Source organism: Apaloderma vittatum, unplaced genomic scaffold (genome assembly GCF_000703405.1).
Source record: "Apaloderma vittatum isolate BGI_N311 unplaced genomic scaffold, ASM70340v1 scaffold11267, whole genome shotgun sequence".
Classification (NCBI taxonomy): domain Eukaryota; kingdom Metazoa; phylum Chordata; class Aves; order Trogoniformes; family Trogonidae; genus Apaloderma; species Apaloderma vittatum.
In genome coordinates this window covers 38,733-55,581 of record NW_009724642.1, presented here as the reverse complement: position 1 = coordinate 55,581, position 16,849 = coordinate 38,733, and the positions used below count along the sequence as shown (strand labels likewise).

At 39.4% G+C, this 16,849-nt stretch overlaps 1 protein-coding gene across 1 annotated transcript in view; it reads right to left on the bottom strand.

The window, feature by feature from the left end:
• The window catches only part of CORIN (corin, serine peptidase), a gene marked incomplete at its 5' end in the record, with an annotated part of 55,845 nt that overhangs the window by 4,675 nt on the left and 34,321 nt on the right, over positions 1-16,849 (bottom strand). The window contains 6 exons of the mRNA XM_009872604.1: positions 252-426; positions 1,927-1,976; positions 4,481-4,603; positions 11,623-11,752; positions 13,400-13,510; positions 15,857-15,970. Of these exons, the coding sequence (XP_009870906.1) occupies positions 252-426; positions 1,927-1,976; positions 4,481-4,603; positions 11,623-11,752; positions 13,400-13,510; positions 15,857-15,970 (703 nt within the window). The remainder of the gene's footprint in view (positions 1-251; positions 427-1,926; positions 1,977-4,480; positions 4,604-11,622; positions 11,753-13,399; positions 13,511-15,856; positions 15,971-16,849) is intronic.

Below are 16,849 nucleotides of genomic sequence, written 5' to 3'. Positions count from 1 at the left end.
TGAAAGTCAGGGCATCTTAATTCAGCCTTGATCAGTAGAAGCCAACAATGAGTAATAAAGCATGTGAAAACCTAATCTGATGCTGGTTTATACCATTTACTTTCTTTTTTAGTCTCTTAAAACCAGGCCTCTGTGATTTATCATGCTGCAGAGGTCACCATCTCCCACAGCATGTTCGGTAGAGGAGGGAGGACTCAGTAATTCACATGGGCAAGTTTCTATGAGCAGTAAAACCATCTGAGCCCTCTCACCCTTCAAAGCAGTGTGCTACTGTCAGGACCCATCTCTTTGCAATCAGAACACAGCCACAGATGTGCCCACTTGGCTCGCTCTGCAGGGAGCATTGCCACGGCCATCGGCCTGGGCGACTCGTCCTGCCGCCGAGGATCCTCTTGTTCATGCGAGCAGCTGGGCGACGGCCACAGTCTAGTGAGGAACAGATGCAGAAGTGAGTCAGTCATTACCACACAGGCAGTGCCTACGAGACTTGGTCAGAAAACTGGGCACAGAACGGTGTTAACAGTCATGAAGTTATATAGAACCATACAGTCAATTAAGTCATTAGTAATGACACACTAATATCAAACACAATGAGCCGTTTTCATCCTTCCTTTATTTGCTCTCCTGACATTAATTCTGACCAGCTTAGCCTGAAATATTAACGAAGCTGAGTCTGGGATCCCAACTTTCTCCCAGGAGTTACCAGGCTGCCCTTGGGAAGGTTTCCTGGATGTATTTCCTTGTGCTTCTGTCAGCAAGCAATGCGTTTGCTCTACTTTGTACTGCCTGTAAGAACTGCTGCTGGAAAATCTGCTCAGCCATAATAAGACTTTTCTTAAGTCAGGTGTGAGGTGAATGTCGCGCTGTTTGCTCAGCTACACAGCACCAGGCTTGCTTTGCCTGGGGGAATTACTAAGGGAGAATATTCCAAGTTTTGAACACATTCCAGTACTCTGTCCATTGTGCTTTATAAGCCACTTCCACTGGAAATTATACCAGATTCCCATCAACCAGACAGTTACTTTTCTGAAATAGTGAGCCCTGCACTTTCAATTCACTTTATATTCTGGATTTGAAAGATGGCAGATTTATTATTTATCGTGTTTAGATTCAGTCTGATCTAGAGAACAAAAGAACACCAGCAGGTTCTGCAATCAGACTCCCAAGGGAGGATATACTGCCACTGCCTATAGCCATGGGAATTTAGTGGTAAGAAATAAATTTGAGCAATGGTTATTCTTAACTTGTAATTCTTACTGTGTTCATGTAACTTCAGAGGGCAAGAGGTTTCAAGTGTACTTAAAGCAAGGTATGTCAGAAGCGAACACTTTTGACAGGTTCCTATGAGCTGTTTTGGGTTTTTTTCCTAAGTAGTGTTTTGATTAGTTTTCCAAATTTAGGTCATGCTATGTAATTGTTTTTCTCTGTGTCAAGATAATTCCTAATTTAAATGTTTTTCAGCAAAGCTTTCCTCGTCTGCAGAACATGATTTCACTGATGATGAATTTCTGCATTTTCAAACCATTAAAAATCTACTGTGCCTACAGACTTGGTCTGCAGCTTTCTACTTCAGCGTCTTCTGTCCCTCTGAGCTTCACAACTAAACAGATCACACCTTCAGCTCCCGCAGAGGGCCTGCTAACTACTCTGGTGGGTCAGCAGGAAGTTTTATCAAATTTATTTTTGGAACTTGACTGCTGACAAAATTCATTCTGTGGGAGCAGGACTGGGCTACTGCCATACACAGCCTCACAGTCAAAAAATAAGAAAAGCTGATGAAACTGAATAGAGAAAAAAAAATCCAGTGCAAAACTGTCTGTTGCAGAAGTCCAGTCAAATTTCAGAATGAATCCACATTAAACATTGCATTTTTTAATTTAACACATCTTGGAAAACAACTTTGCTTTATATGCACTTCTTTCTTACCTTCTTTAGTGCAAGAGAGAGCCACTTTGCTTCCACTTCGACACATCTGTCTAAACATTGAAACAAGAACACAGTGGAAATCTCAATTAATTGATGTAATTTTTGGTAATTTGCAAATCAGCACAGGTATTGTGCTCATTGTGGACCAGCTGTTTAAAATTTCCCCCAAAACTGTAAAATAAACCAAGAAGCTTCTTACACCAGATCACCTACAGTTTCCAGAGTCTGCCTGGAGATAATTCACAATATTAGTTCAGCTTTACAATGCATTTCAAGAGTGGGTGCTACATATTTTGCAGACTACCTCATTCTCTGGGCACTGATCCAGCTCTGAGGTTAGCTGGGATATACAGTCTGTCAAGTCTTAATTTACGGCACCTGAAGCACAGAGATTGTCATTCTCCTCTTCCTTGCAGCTGAAGGATAGAATGTTCTTTCAAATACCTTTGATAACAGATGGTCTTCCATGCCCTAAAAGTCTGGGTGTTTTGAAAAAATCCAGGAAGTTTGCAAAAGTAAGTATTAAAACAACAAAAAAGTCTGTTGAAAATTTTAAGATGAGAGAGGAAAGAAGTGATTCTTTGTCAAAGGAAGGGAGATCCTTGTTAAAACAGTGAGCACTGATGCTCAACTAGGTGCCTGCCTTTTTATTTCTGCCACTTTCCAATTCCTATCATATATGTGCTTTCCTGAGGCAGAAGCAGAGTTAAATTGCAACTGGATACGCAGATGAGCTGTTCCCCAGGCAGTATCTTTAAAATTCCAAACACCTAAAAAGAGGCTTCATTTGACTTTAAGTCATAGACACTAATGTGGGCACAACAACAGAGTGCCAGCCAGCGCACCAGATTAGCTTAATCTGTAGATTGGCCCAGACCTCTGTCCTTTACGTTGCCCCATTCATACAGTGTGCAAATCAGTCTACTTTCTCTTCCTGAAAACACAGACCGTAAAATTCTGGTTCTAGAGATAGACAACCAATTTCATGAAAGAAAATTCTGTGCACAATTTTGAGGAAAAAAATATTCAGAATATAACTGAGACCAGCAACACTCACACTTCACACTCACTTCTTCGACTTCTCCAACAGCCAGCTCTAAAAGAGGCTTTTATGTGTGCATAGCCTGCACTGTGCCATTCCCTCTTACCAAAACTTTATGAAACCAGTGGTGTATTTGTTAGTTCTTGCTGAAGTTCCCAGTAGTCCAGGAGCCTGACAACTCCTTTAAACATAAAACATACTCCACAGCACAGGCATTTCACATGCTGAAGTTGATCCAGGCAAATACACCTAGACAGCAGGCCTCGGGAGCACTTCTGAGCTCCTGGGCTTGTCTTGGCTTCACGTTGAGAAGACACTGAACACATATTGTCCCCTGTGCGATTTGCTTTATACCAGAAAGCAAGCCAGGCCTGCAGGTCCCCCAGTGGGAGGACAGGGAGATCAGTATGGGGGGCACCTGATCAGCAGCACATGGCACAGCCAGCCAGAGCCATCTACACAGGACGCCCAAACAAATCCAGCCTCGCTCTTCATGCAAGGCTTTAGCTTCTCACTTCCTGTCACTCATTTTCTGGATTTGGGGAGACTGGAACATCTCCCTACAAAGCACCTTCATCTCTGTAATAGCTTTATCAATAATCCTTATTACAGATGTTTTCTCTCCTTTAACTTGTACTAGATCTTGTAACTCAGAGGCTCCAAATCCATCCCTTCACACACAGTTCCTAGCAGACCACTTTCAAACTTGGCAAAGTACCTTGAAATTCCTGCTTTGCACTTCTAGTGACTGAACAGAACATAACTGTGGACCTGCCTTTGCATCTGGTCATTAACAAAAGTGTTTATTCTTGTATTACTATGGGGAAAAGCATTTAGATATCGTTAGGTAAGTGGAAAGAGACAGTGAGAAAGGAAGAGTTAAAAAGAAAATTTTCAAGTATCAGTCGCCATCCTGTAATAGCCCTTCTTCCAGATGAAGAAATAAAAATGAACTTAAATGAATGGGGAAAATATTAATGTGAAACAGAAGTAGTAAAAAGCTGAGATATAGGAAAGCGAAAGTAGGAATTTGCAGACACAATCTTTTTAGTATTAGGCCATTACAGAAAAGTTTCACTACAGAAAATAACAGAGCCAAGCAAAAGAAAAGTAGGTATGTTATTCCTCAGGTTTGTGTCTTCATACATATTGAACTTCTGCATTTAGCCAAGACAGTCTTTCCTTGTGAAACAGAAGGATTTTATATAGAAGAGTGATGTTCTGAAATCAACTAGGCATTTGAAAGAGGACAAGCAAACAATGAATCTGCTTTTTGAAAAACACAGTTTCAGGTGGAGGTTAGGTGCCTCTCCCAGTTTTGTCCTGGATGAACTCAAAAGAGACCACAGTTGTGGAAGACACTAAAATCATTACAGAGTGCATCTTAACAACTCACATCAGTATGCGCTGCGATTTATACATAGATACCTTGGGAAAAAAAGAGCTTGTCATCCTCCATTGGTAAGTGCCTACGTACAGCAGTGAAATAAATCTCATTCACCTGTTACTTACCCATTCACCAGAAGTGCATGTAAAGTGGATGCATTTTTATTCTTCCAGTCTGAGTGCAGGTTCAGCCATTTTTGATGCTGCATTTGATCACTCTCCATTACAATTTCCGTTTTTGATGGTCCTCTGAAACAAATGCAAGACATTCATAGACCTTCCAGTAAGTTTCTGTGTTACAGTTATGAAGGTGAAGAGGCCCTAATGCCTCCTGTTTAGTCCAAAGATACGCAGCTGAATGTTATGTCAAAGTTACATGTGGCAAGACCATAGTTAAGGGAATGAAATCACCCCAAGAAGCTGGGCCAGCAAACATATTAATGTCACTGCAGAGGGTAAAGGCTGGGCTGGCCGCTGAACGCTGACACATGCTCCCTAACCCCTCTCTCGCCTACAAATGGAAAGGGAAAGTGAATAAGGCAGAGACACTTCTCTGAAAGTACCGATAAGGGAATAATTAAAATAATTAAATATATACAAATCTGATAAAGAGTCAAACTCCACATCCCCCCGCCAGTAGCTATCCCCACTGATGCTGCAGAGTAAGCGGTACTGGGGAAGCCCCAGGCTCAGCAGCAGTGGGAAGCAGGATATGGGAGCTGGATTTAGGAACTCAGGATCAGGACCAAAGGCAGAAGAACAGATGGAGTCCTGCTCAGACGCCAGCCATTGAAGAAGAGAGCTGAACCCTGGGATCTCCCAGTTTTATAGTGAATATAAGATACATGGAATGGAATACTTTGTTGGTCACCTGTCCTGTCCACTCCTCCCTGGAGGTGTCAACCTTTTACTTCCTTGTGACCGCTCTTACTACCCGGCACCCCCAGCGTGGCACACAAGAGCCAGCAGTGGCCTTGGTCACCGTAGGAATAAGTATCAGCAAGAGCCTCTGTGCACACCAGTCCCAGGCAGTAACTATAGACAGCAGGTGTTATCTGCTAGTAGCACACACTGTCTGCAAAAACACGCTGCTAATTTCAGAAAGTGCAACCTCTTAGAAGCGACTGAGCTGAAAAGTGAAATCACTGAACAGAATTGGTTCTGGTTAGCTCAGACCAGGACAGTCACTTATGTCGTATTTTCTGACAAGAACCAGAATTGGGTGAGGAACAGCAAGAGCCTTCTGGTGGCATTTACTGTAGTGCATACACTGATATATCATTACTATAGTTTCTTGCCTCCAAAAATAGAGGCAAAAAACAGATCTTCATATGTAGAAGAGGTAAAAGGAAAAAAAAAACGTTTTGGAAATCCTTTAAAATTTAACAGTGAAGAGCAGTTTGAGTCTTGTTAATAGTACCTGACAGTATCTTGAAGTCCAAGCTGTCTGCTGTGCAAAATATAACAAATCACAATGTCAAACCTGTCCTTCTGCAGCAAATTAATACCAATATGGAAGTACATTAGAATGATTCACCAGAAGATATTTTCATATATCCACTTCCTCAGCTTAGTTACTCCCTGATAAACTCAAGCACTGAAGAAACTGCTGGTTTAGTACATTTCAACTGCTAAATTGAAAAAAGAGTGTATTTTTCAAAAGGCTTTATAAGTCATGCAACTATCCCACAAAAAACCATCCATGATTGGCCATCAATCCCTGTCAATGACAAGGACTTTCAAGGACGGCTCTCCTGAACACTGGTCAAAGGCCAAATTCTAAATCCTAGTTTATGGAAAACAGAATGAGAAAAGCTCATAAAAATTGTGATGTGTCCTAAAACTATACTAAGGAATGACAGCCAGGTTATTAGTTTGTCTGTAAGTCAAATCTTCAGTATAAACTACATTTCTTTTTAGAGATTTACAGAAGTGCAGTATCCTTTACCCACTCAACTGCATAAATTAACACAAAGCAAAAAAAATCTGTTTTACGGTGAAGTTGTCAGTGCAAATATATGGGAATGTTTTCAACAGGGCTGGCAGAATTAACTAAGCTCTGAGGTCACACCCCTGGACCCTGCCCATCACATGACTTATTTTTCAGAACCTTCTCTGGGCATGTTAAGCAAATATCGTACCAGGATCTACTAAGCAGAATGTGCAGGCAGGCAATAACAAGCTTTTTTTAAAGACCATGGTTTTTCACCTTTTAGAGAAAACTCCAGCAAAATCAGCTTTCTTCCTCAGTGCCTGCTTATAGCAAACACATCAAACTTTCCTCTGTCCTGTCTTTTGCTTATTTCCCACCGTTCTTCCCACCAAACATACACAAACTTATTCTCTTAAGATAACATTCTGCTTCATGATCTTCCGTGAACATTTATATTCACCATTTCATAGCTGCGTACAGTGCTATTTTATGTAGTTGTAATCAGTGTCTAATCTATAAAATATGCAACTCAGAAATATGCAAGAAGTTAAAGTATCATGCCATCTGATGGATCCAAATCTATATTATCACAAATACCAGATTATTTTGCTGAAACTTGCAGTTCTGAATTACAGCTTGTGATGCTATAATCATCATTAAGCAGATATGTATTTCTAAATCAGGGCAACAACCTACAAGACAATTAAGCTCATATGAAATCTTATAATTATTAAGATTTTATTGATAAAAGTATTACACTTCACAAAATTACGACTATGCCTTTTTTTCCTTGGTGGTCACAGCTTGATATAATAAGCTTAGAAACATTATGCCCTAATTTATGGATTTAGAATGCCTTCTATAATTTTTTTATAGATGATGTTTACACAAAGTTTGCTTTCGGATGGACAAGGGCTACCACTTGTCTCCTTTCATCTAATACTAAAGAAAAGGGAAGAAGGATCTTTCAATAGACAGAGCCACATCAACTCATGGTGTATAATTTCTTCATAAGAGTATGTTGCTTTACTGTGTTTCTTACAGACTCCAGCAACAAGGCTATAGCTGCTAGCTGCAACATCAATCTACATCTTTGAGTCTGAAATTAGCTCTTTTGCGAAAGTTTTTTTTTAGTAGCCTGATGAAATTGACCTAAATTAAGTCAGTCTGCACAATGGAGATATTAACATAATAGTTTTCAAAGCGTCCTAGCCTGCTACCTTCTGATCGCCCTGCACAGCTAGGTTGATAGTGCACTTTATAGTATAGTTCATAGTGAAGCACAAAGAACATTATGCCTTACATACTAAATCATAATGAAAAAAATAACCAAAAATAGAAGGCAGAGACTAATTTTAGGTTATGAAGTTACTATTCTGTTCATCATTAGAAGTAACATATTTGGGATACTTCTGTATAGAAATGGTATTAGTACTTAATTCTCCCTATTTCATTGTGGAAAAGTCTCTCAAACATATTAAAACTGCAAGTTTAGAATAAAGTATGAAACACAAACTGGATTCCTTCTCCCTTCATTAGAAGTGACATTCTTCTGTACAGCTTCTATAAGTCTATTGTTTTAAGTGTCATATGACAGCAAGCTTGAAAAAGGAAGCCTTGTGCTATGCCAGAAGACAATGAATATTGCGTTTATGGGTGCTTATATAAAACAAATTAGGTCTATTTCAGAGCTGGAAAAACATCTGTGTCCTGTCTGTATTTACTCACTGGTTAAGATGTTTCTTGGTCTCGAGCAGAATTCTACAAAGCCATGGCTGTGCCATACAATATGGAGGAAAAGATCAAAACACTGATTTTAACAGCACTGAAATCAGAGAAATCTGAAATTTCAATGTGAAAATATATGAAGACATAGAAAATTGAAATTAAAAAGATTTACAGCATTGACAGAAAACTAAAACATGTATGATTAAATAGTTCTTAAAATTTTTGGTGGAAAGTAGGTAGTCACTGTGATATTTCAGAACGACAGTAAGTCTTATCTTCTAAATGATAGACTTCTCTACCCTATCAAGCATGAGTTAGCAAGTAATTACGCTGAAAAAAACTATATGCTTGCTTTTTCTCTGTCATTTGAGTCTCTGAGTTGTAGGATTCATGAAGTATGATTTTTTAGCTAAACGTAAAAAAGACTATTTTGGGCCATCTAAATTTAAAACTTCAAATACAATATGTATTTTCTTAACTGGAAAATTTAATTCAACTTCAGATTAAACTCTTTCATTTAATTAGCATTTAATTTTTAAAAGATGGATACATTTCAGAGAAAAATATTTTTGAAATAAAATTTTCTGTGTTTCATTTTAAAAAGCTGCAACTTGACTTTTCAATCTTTTTTCCCCTGTGGAAACTATTCACTGAATTTGAACAAAATTTGCTGTTATTTTTGTTCAACATTGCCCTTTACAGAATTACTATTCACTAGAAAATGTTGCCATAGCTCTACTGGTAATAACGCTACCCAGAAAAAACACTTCTACTTGCAGATCGCAGAACGAATTTTCAGGACTGATTTAATATCTATTTAGTGTTAAACTGAGTAAATTTGATTTGGAGGTCCCTATTAATCTAAAAAAAAAGGAGGGGGTTATAATGCTGTTTGTACAAGCTGTTACATAAAATAATTTGAAAAGGATTTGCAATCAATCATTAGAATGTATTTCTTTGCTTAGCCATATCTTTTCTGTTTCACAGACTATTCCACTCCCGTTGCCATAGAGGAACTCCACTAACTTCTGGTTTGTCAAATTTCAGACGTCAGCAGGCCACAGCTCTATGACCACCATTCCGTCAACAAAAACTATGGACTTCAGAGCATATGAAAATGGTTTTCTTTGACTAAACATCAAGAGAAATCTACAGCCTTCTAAAATAATGTTCTGGACCTGCATGGTATACCCATCTTGAGCAGCAGAGCCCCTACAGCACACACCAGGGTAGAGCTGAGCTTTGATGTGAGACGCTGATGGTGACTGCTGCTCCATTCTCTACCTGTGTTAGCAGGAAACCTAATTCCCAGAGGCATGCTTTAGTCTACCTAAATTTGGGACTCAATCAGAAGTCTCTGAGTGAAACTATCCACCCTGAGATGAACAGGCAGCCAGGTGATCTGATACTCTCCTCTTGCTGTAAATTGTGAAACTTAAGACTTAAACAAACAGTTCCCATTTAACTCTTAGCATTATAAACAAAAGTTTATTTCATATCTAATATTATTTTTGCACTAGAGGAAAACATATGAACTGCTAAGAACACACATTGCATAACTTGAGCAACAGCCACCATTAGTCCAATGCCTTTCAGACAATGCTTGGAACTTGCACAGTTTTCTGCATTTTAAGCATTACCACATTATATAGCAACTGGGAGGTGTCATTTGGGAAAGCATCAGAGGTGGTTATGAAAACTAATTATTAAAGCTTTATAGAAAATAAAAATACCATATGCTACCATTCATTATAAGTCATGGCTTAAAGTATTAAGAAGTCTCAACTTTGCTATTTCATGTGCACTATTTTTCTCTAAGCCAAAACAAGAGAATTATTAAATCAAAATCGAGTGTCATTGTAAGTCTTTACTAAAGAAATGTGCATAGCCACAAAACTGGGGGTTTCTGCAGTGTGCTACAACATGGGCAGAATTTCTAGATTTGCAGCTTTAAGTTTTTGAAGGAGTGAAATGAATTGTGCATACCTGAAGAAAACCACTGCTTAAAATATGTTGCATTTATTAAAAAAAGGATAAAAAGGATTTTTTTGTCATTATTTGAGCTCTGTTCAATGTACAGCTTAATTTATCTGTACCCTCAACAGTGACTGGAAAAACCTTACAAAACACAGCAATGTTATCAACCTCATAATCAGACCTTCTTATTACCAAATTAAAAAAAATAGTCAAATAAATAATGGATGCAGGAAATGATAGCCAACAGTTTACAGCTTTAGATGAGATTTCACAGTGGCATGGAACTCCTATATATCATACAATCTCCGCTTCATCATATAACTAATGTTATGTCAGTATATGTAGAGGTAAAAGGCAGACAGAAAAGACAATCAAAAGAAGCATGTCCAGCAGATTGAGAGCAGTGATTCTACCCCTCTCCTCTCCTGAGACTTCACCTGGAGTACTGTGTCCAGCTCTGGAGCCCCCAACACAAGAAGGACACAGATCTGTTGGAGTAGGTCCAGAGGAGGGCCACAAAGATGATCAGAGGGCTGGAGAACCTCTCCTACAAAGATGGGCTGAGAGACTTGGGGTTGTTCCGCCTGGAGAAGAGAAGGCTCCAGAGGGACCTTATATCAGCCTTCCAGTACCTGATGGGGACCTACAAGAAAGCTGGGAAGGGACTGCTTACAAGGGCTTGTAGTGATAGGACAAGGGGCAATGGTTTTAAACTCAAGCAGGGTAGATTTAGATTAGACATTAGGAAGAAGTTCTTTAAGGGTGTTGAAACACTGGAACAAGTTGCCCAGAGGAATAGGTTGCCCAGAGAGGTGGTGGAGGCGCCATCGCTGGAGACATTCAAAGTCAGGCTTGATGGGGCTCTGAGCAACCTGCTCAAGTTAAAGATGTCCCTGCTCACTGGACAGGGGTTGGACCCCTTCCAACCCAACCCAATGAATCTATGATTCAGTTTGCAGATCAGAGACTGACAAACAATATCCTTCTATTCCATCAGGCTTGTCTTTTCCTAGTAAAAGACAGCTTTGAATATCAGAGCAGATGAACTGGGTTTCTATCCAAGAGTTACACTTTGCATCAACTAATCCATAAAGCAGCTACTGCTTTAGCGTGCATGCAGTAAGAAAGATTATACATACGGCCTTTTTTCTTTCCTCTGCGTTCCACACAGAAAGCTCTCTCTTCAACAATTCATTGTTCAGAGTTTAACATACCTGCTTGGCTAGCTCACAGTACTTACTTTAGAATGCAAATGAATGCAGTGAAATTTTCCTGTGTTTCCAAAGACAAGTCTGCTTTAATTCTTTAGGAAGACACAGAGTATCACATTACCAAACAATTCTGAGCCTCAGCAACAACTGTAAGTTCAAATACTGAAGCTTGGCAAGACATCACTATCTTTTCAACACATTCTGTTAATAACAATCATGTAATATAAAGTGGTGAAAGTGCCTAGATTTTAGCGAGCTTTTGTTCCTGCCATAGTTCACAAAATTTCATTACTTCTTTACTCAATGAACCATTCCCAAATAAGGTCTAACATTATAGTGATCAATGATCATTCACATCCAACTGCAGCACTCCCAACTGTCCTAAGAAATTCATCAATGCTACAAACTACTGACCTTACCCTAAACCCATCTGATTGCAGGCCAGTTGGCTTAAATTTTCTTGCCACTCATCAGCACAAACATGGTTGTCAGCAGCTGACCTGTGAATGGTCAGGAACCTCTTGGAACTCATGTTTTTAGACAGGGTAACTGCAAAGAAAAAGAACAACTTCAGTTAGTTTTATAAATGGCATACCAATTCCATAAAACTACATTCAGAAGAGTTTTCCAAAATGCTGCACTTCTGCTGATTTTGTATGCTCAGTAGCTATGCAATTTAAAACCAAGGCAACCATGGCTATCAGAACCTTGCTAACACTGAATAGAATGAGACCCTAAACAGCAAAGGCCTCTTGAGGATTAGAATAAACCAGAATACTCTTGACTCACCAGCGCAGGTTCACATGGGTTTCTAATAGCCTTTACCTTGTTAAATGATATATTACCCCACAAACAGTCCAACTGAAATCACTAAGTAATTTGTGGGATGAATGCTGATTGATGTATGAGTGATACCATCATTTGACTCTCAGTAATATGCACTGTCATAGCAATATGTAGGTGTAATTAGAGAAAGAAAAAACAACTACTGTTTACAAGAAAGATCATGACCATTGCTTCTCTCTTAATCCATGTATAGAACCATGTGAACTGCTTTTATCACACATAAAAAACCTCTCAAAATGCCCCAGAATGGAAATTTATATCCTTCCCTTTCTAGGATCCCTTAGAAGGTGTTGGGTTATGTGCATTTCTTCCCCAAACAAATACTGGTTTTAGTTGAACTGTTCCTTGTGACTTTGGCTTTAATAGCACTAATCTTAACATAGCCAGTCATTACGAATTCTTCCTATCTGCTGAAGGTGCAGAAGCCTCTCTCCTCCTAAGAAAGGTACGTATTAATCCCAGATTACTCCTTTTCAAATACGCGTTTCTAAAACCATTCTTCTCTGATGCATAGGTTTTATTAAATGCTGTTGTTTATTAATGTTCACACAATTTTCAATGTTTCAAAATATTTATAAAATCTACTTCAATATCAATGCAAAACACTCTGTAAGCCACAGTGCACATTTCTTCTGTATATAAAATTACATACAAGCCATCTCAAAACTTAGTAATACAAACTACCATCATGTACAGCAACACATTATTTCAGTGAAATTTCAGATGACATACTACCACTTTCCAAACTGCTGCTTGTCAGCACAATTTTTTTGAAAGCCACCTTCATTTTTATTTGAAGACCGAATACTTGGAGAGCTCAACTTTAACAACACATAAAAGCAGAAGGCCTAAGCTGAATATAAATAGCAATAGCAGGTTACATCATTCTGTAGGTCTTTGGCCAGTGCAAAAGGGATGTAGTAGGACTATCTTCTGTTCATAAGCTCTGAACCTGCACCATTGCAGTCAGTGGGAATTTCACACTGACTGTCACAAGAACAGAATCAGAGCCTAGAAGTTTTGCCCAAATCAATTCTACATCTGAATGTCTTCGTACTCTCTCTTCTATGCACACCATTTCTAAATGATTTTAGACATCATTTACACATTTTAGAAGTTCCCTGCCATGTCACTTTTCGTACAGCTTTGCACTGTGACACTTGACAGTGAGCCTTTCCCATCTCTCTTGCCCACCTTCCTGCACGTCTTCCCAACCTCAACCCAGTCTCCCTTTGTTAAAAATAAAGGGAGCATCTCTCCACCGCAACTGTATTCGAAATGGAATCACCAGTGATTACTACCATCATCCAAACTCCCTTCCTGGCAGGGTGCACCACAGTGGGAACTTACCACAGTCCCACTCATCTGAGCTGTCGCTGCAGTCTGCTTGCCCATCACACCAGAGCTCACGTGGCACACATTCGTGATTGGCACATTCAAGTTCACTCTCTTCACAAAATGCTGCAAGGGCCAAAAACATGTTTCACTCTGAGAAAGAAATGATCAGAGCGAAGTTCACATTGAGACTGAAAAAATGAGAAGTAGGATGAAGGTGAGATTTACAGACCAAGAAAGTGACACACATGGATGTCAGGATGGACATCACTAAGACAGAAAGTGGTTGCTGCCAGGCACTGGCAGAGGGCACTACAACTCAAAGGGAAGGAAGGGTCATGGCAAGATCTGTGACAAAACCTGTCTAAGCCTCTTAGAAGCATTCAATGAAAAAAAATGTGTTCCATGCTTTTCAGGAGACTGCTCCAAATCTGTTTATTTCTTCATGTTCTTTGAAAATGCATATGCATTTCCTTTCATTCAGAGCAATTCTATGTCCACTTTCATATCCTCCTTTGCTATTTAAAATAATGAAATTATTTTCATCTCTGCTTTAGAGATGGGTAACTGATAGACATGCTCCAACTTACAGGCTGCCAGCTGAAAGCATTAGATAGGGATTTCTGAATATCTGTCCAGTGCAGGAACCACAAGAGCTTGTATTTGCAAGTGACTTTTAGCTTTCCCCCAACTATGAAAAATCCCTTCTCAAAAGACAGATGTGTAGCGTTACTGTACCCTCCTCACTAACACACCTCTCTTCCAGCTTCAATAAACCCCACGTTAGGGAATTTTGAGAGCTGGGGAAGGGCGGAAAAGGAGACTATGTGGACGGAAGCTGCATTCAGTTCTGCCTATGTCTGGCTGTCATATGGCATCTATACTGCCATACAAACCAAGCATTTATTTGCAACACTAGTGCAAAAAATGTACTCAACTGTAAAAACCATACAAATAGAGCAGGCAGTGCCACCCACTCTGACGTAAGTGATCTTTCTGGCTCTGGAATAAAGTATGCGAAACTAGAAAAAGCTTTCTAATTCTGCCGTCCAGAGAGAGCATATTTCAAAAGCCAGCAGCCCTCAGCCAGGGAAACTTCACTGCCATTTTAGAATATTTAAGCCCCAACACAAAAGTAGAGAGGAAACACAGTTAATAATTATAGACTAGCTTAACCTAAGCCCTCAGAGAATCTTTTCTCAGCCATGATCTTAATGTGTGATCATGAGCAAATCACTTTAATAACATCTTCCTTTTTTTGTTACATTACAGCATACAGACTGCTTGGAAGTCGAATGGTATAACCTTCAACAATTAAAAGCAGATTAAACATTCTGTGACTTGCCTCTTCCAAAAATAAAGTTAGATCTAGTTATATATGCAGCGTGTCAATCATTTTGGCAAATACATTCATGTGCTCCACACAGCACATAAAATGTACCTACCATCCTATTCCTTCCAACAGAACTCCAGAGCCTCAGGAGAAACTTTTTTTGAACTGTAAAATTATATCCTACAATTCCAGCAAAAATGCTGAAATACCAGGATTACCCAGAGAACTAAAATTTGAGCTTTCACTAAGTTTATCAAGCATCTGTCTTCTTGTGGAGGCTGAGTGTCACCCAGCACGTCCTTTTTAGTTCCTTGTCTTAGGGACATGCCCACATACCAGGTTTTCTCAAAAGAAGAGAATTCAGAGTACCAGCATTCAGGAAAGCGAAGCTAACATCTCATGGCACCCACTCCCAACTTCACATCAGTGTGGGAGCCTGCTAAACAGTTGCTGTCTGCAGATCTTCCACCTCTTCTCATCTTACTAGTCAGCTGTGTAGTGGAACAGAACACGGGGCAGCTCCTGCAGGGGACCAGGGGGCCTACTGCATACTGCCAGCACTTTGAGCCAATTTACACTGTGCACATGGGCAGTATGCCCATACCAGGAGCGTACCACACCAAGTTTCGGATCCCTGATACTTATCACAGTTCGGACTGTAGAAAACGACTGTGAAGCCAAGTGGGCAGACAGAATCTAGGAAGTATTAAGCAGAAGAGAAATCAAACAAGGCAGGCAGACATATGAAATTTTATGAAGGACAGATCAGGAGAATCAAGTGGAAATTAAGGAAAGAAGCAGTGAACAGCTATACTTACATGGAATGAAGTTGAGAAAAGTTGGAAGGAATCAAGAAGCAAAAAAAGCACAAAGACACAACAAGGAGGAGGGAGAGAGAGAGGAAGAGGGAGGACCTAAGTGGCCAAGGAGATAGCAAGGATCCAAGGATGTGAACAACACAGGACACAAGATGAGGAAGGAGATAAACTTGTGCTATATAAAAACTGAAGAGGAAACCGAGAGAATGACTAAGCCTTTCTGTCTGTAGAAAATCTTTTTAATTTCATTTGTTTTGCACCCCAATATCCCAAAAATGTGATCAGCCCCTTAGGGAACTAGCAAACTTTATAAGCACTTACAGCAATTCTTCTCATCCATCATGTCAGGGCAGTCTGGGAAACCATCACAGATCATGGCGTGTTTGATGCATTGCTTCTTCAAAGGACACTCCCAAAGACCCCTTTCTCTACAACCTGGAGGCAGAGAAACACACTTTTGAAACACCTGCATGCAACATCAATCAACTGTTTTCCTCTTCCTTAATAATCCTAAAACACCCCAAATATCTTTACTTGCAATATACATTTTAAAAGGTACCAAGAGTAGTTACTAACAAAGAAATGGAAATAAGATTGTCACAGTGTGCAATCGATAAATGGGCATAAAATATATAACACTTCCTAATACTTCAGTGCTTTTTAAATAATAACCTATATTTTTCTACCTATATCTATTAGTAATGGTTTAGGCATCAGCTCAATTAGATCAAAACCAATACACCACTACTCTCGAAATACACTCTTGATACATAAACTTTTCTAACCCTGAATTTCGTAGAGTTTCTTTTAAAAGCATACCATGCAGTCTTTCAAAAGCAAAGACTATGACAGCATGGAATCTCCATGAAATACCTAACTTTTTCTGGCAGTGCTGATATAGAATCTAATACAGATCACAATGAAAGGTAGAGAGATGGCTTGAAGTGCTGACCACAAAGAGTCTTCCTGGTTCTGTACTCTGAGACCAAACCAGTTTGTAAAGATTAGAAATGCAGGGCACACACTGCATTATTGTCTCTTCCAAGTTCTGCTAACCAGCCTCTCTGATTTCAAGAGGAACACTTATAAAACCATGTCAAAGTGCTTTGACAGTAAAATTCCTGTTAGTCGTCTAGAGGAAATTAAGAATGGAATAGGGTACATTTAAGAAAAGTGTTTTATCTTCTTTTATTTCACTATTCATTTCCATCAACTAATAAATCACTTCACGGTGATACCAGTTTAAATACTTTGACATATCAATGTCCTGCACATCTGACATCCTGGTTTTACAGGAAGCCATAAAAACAATTG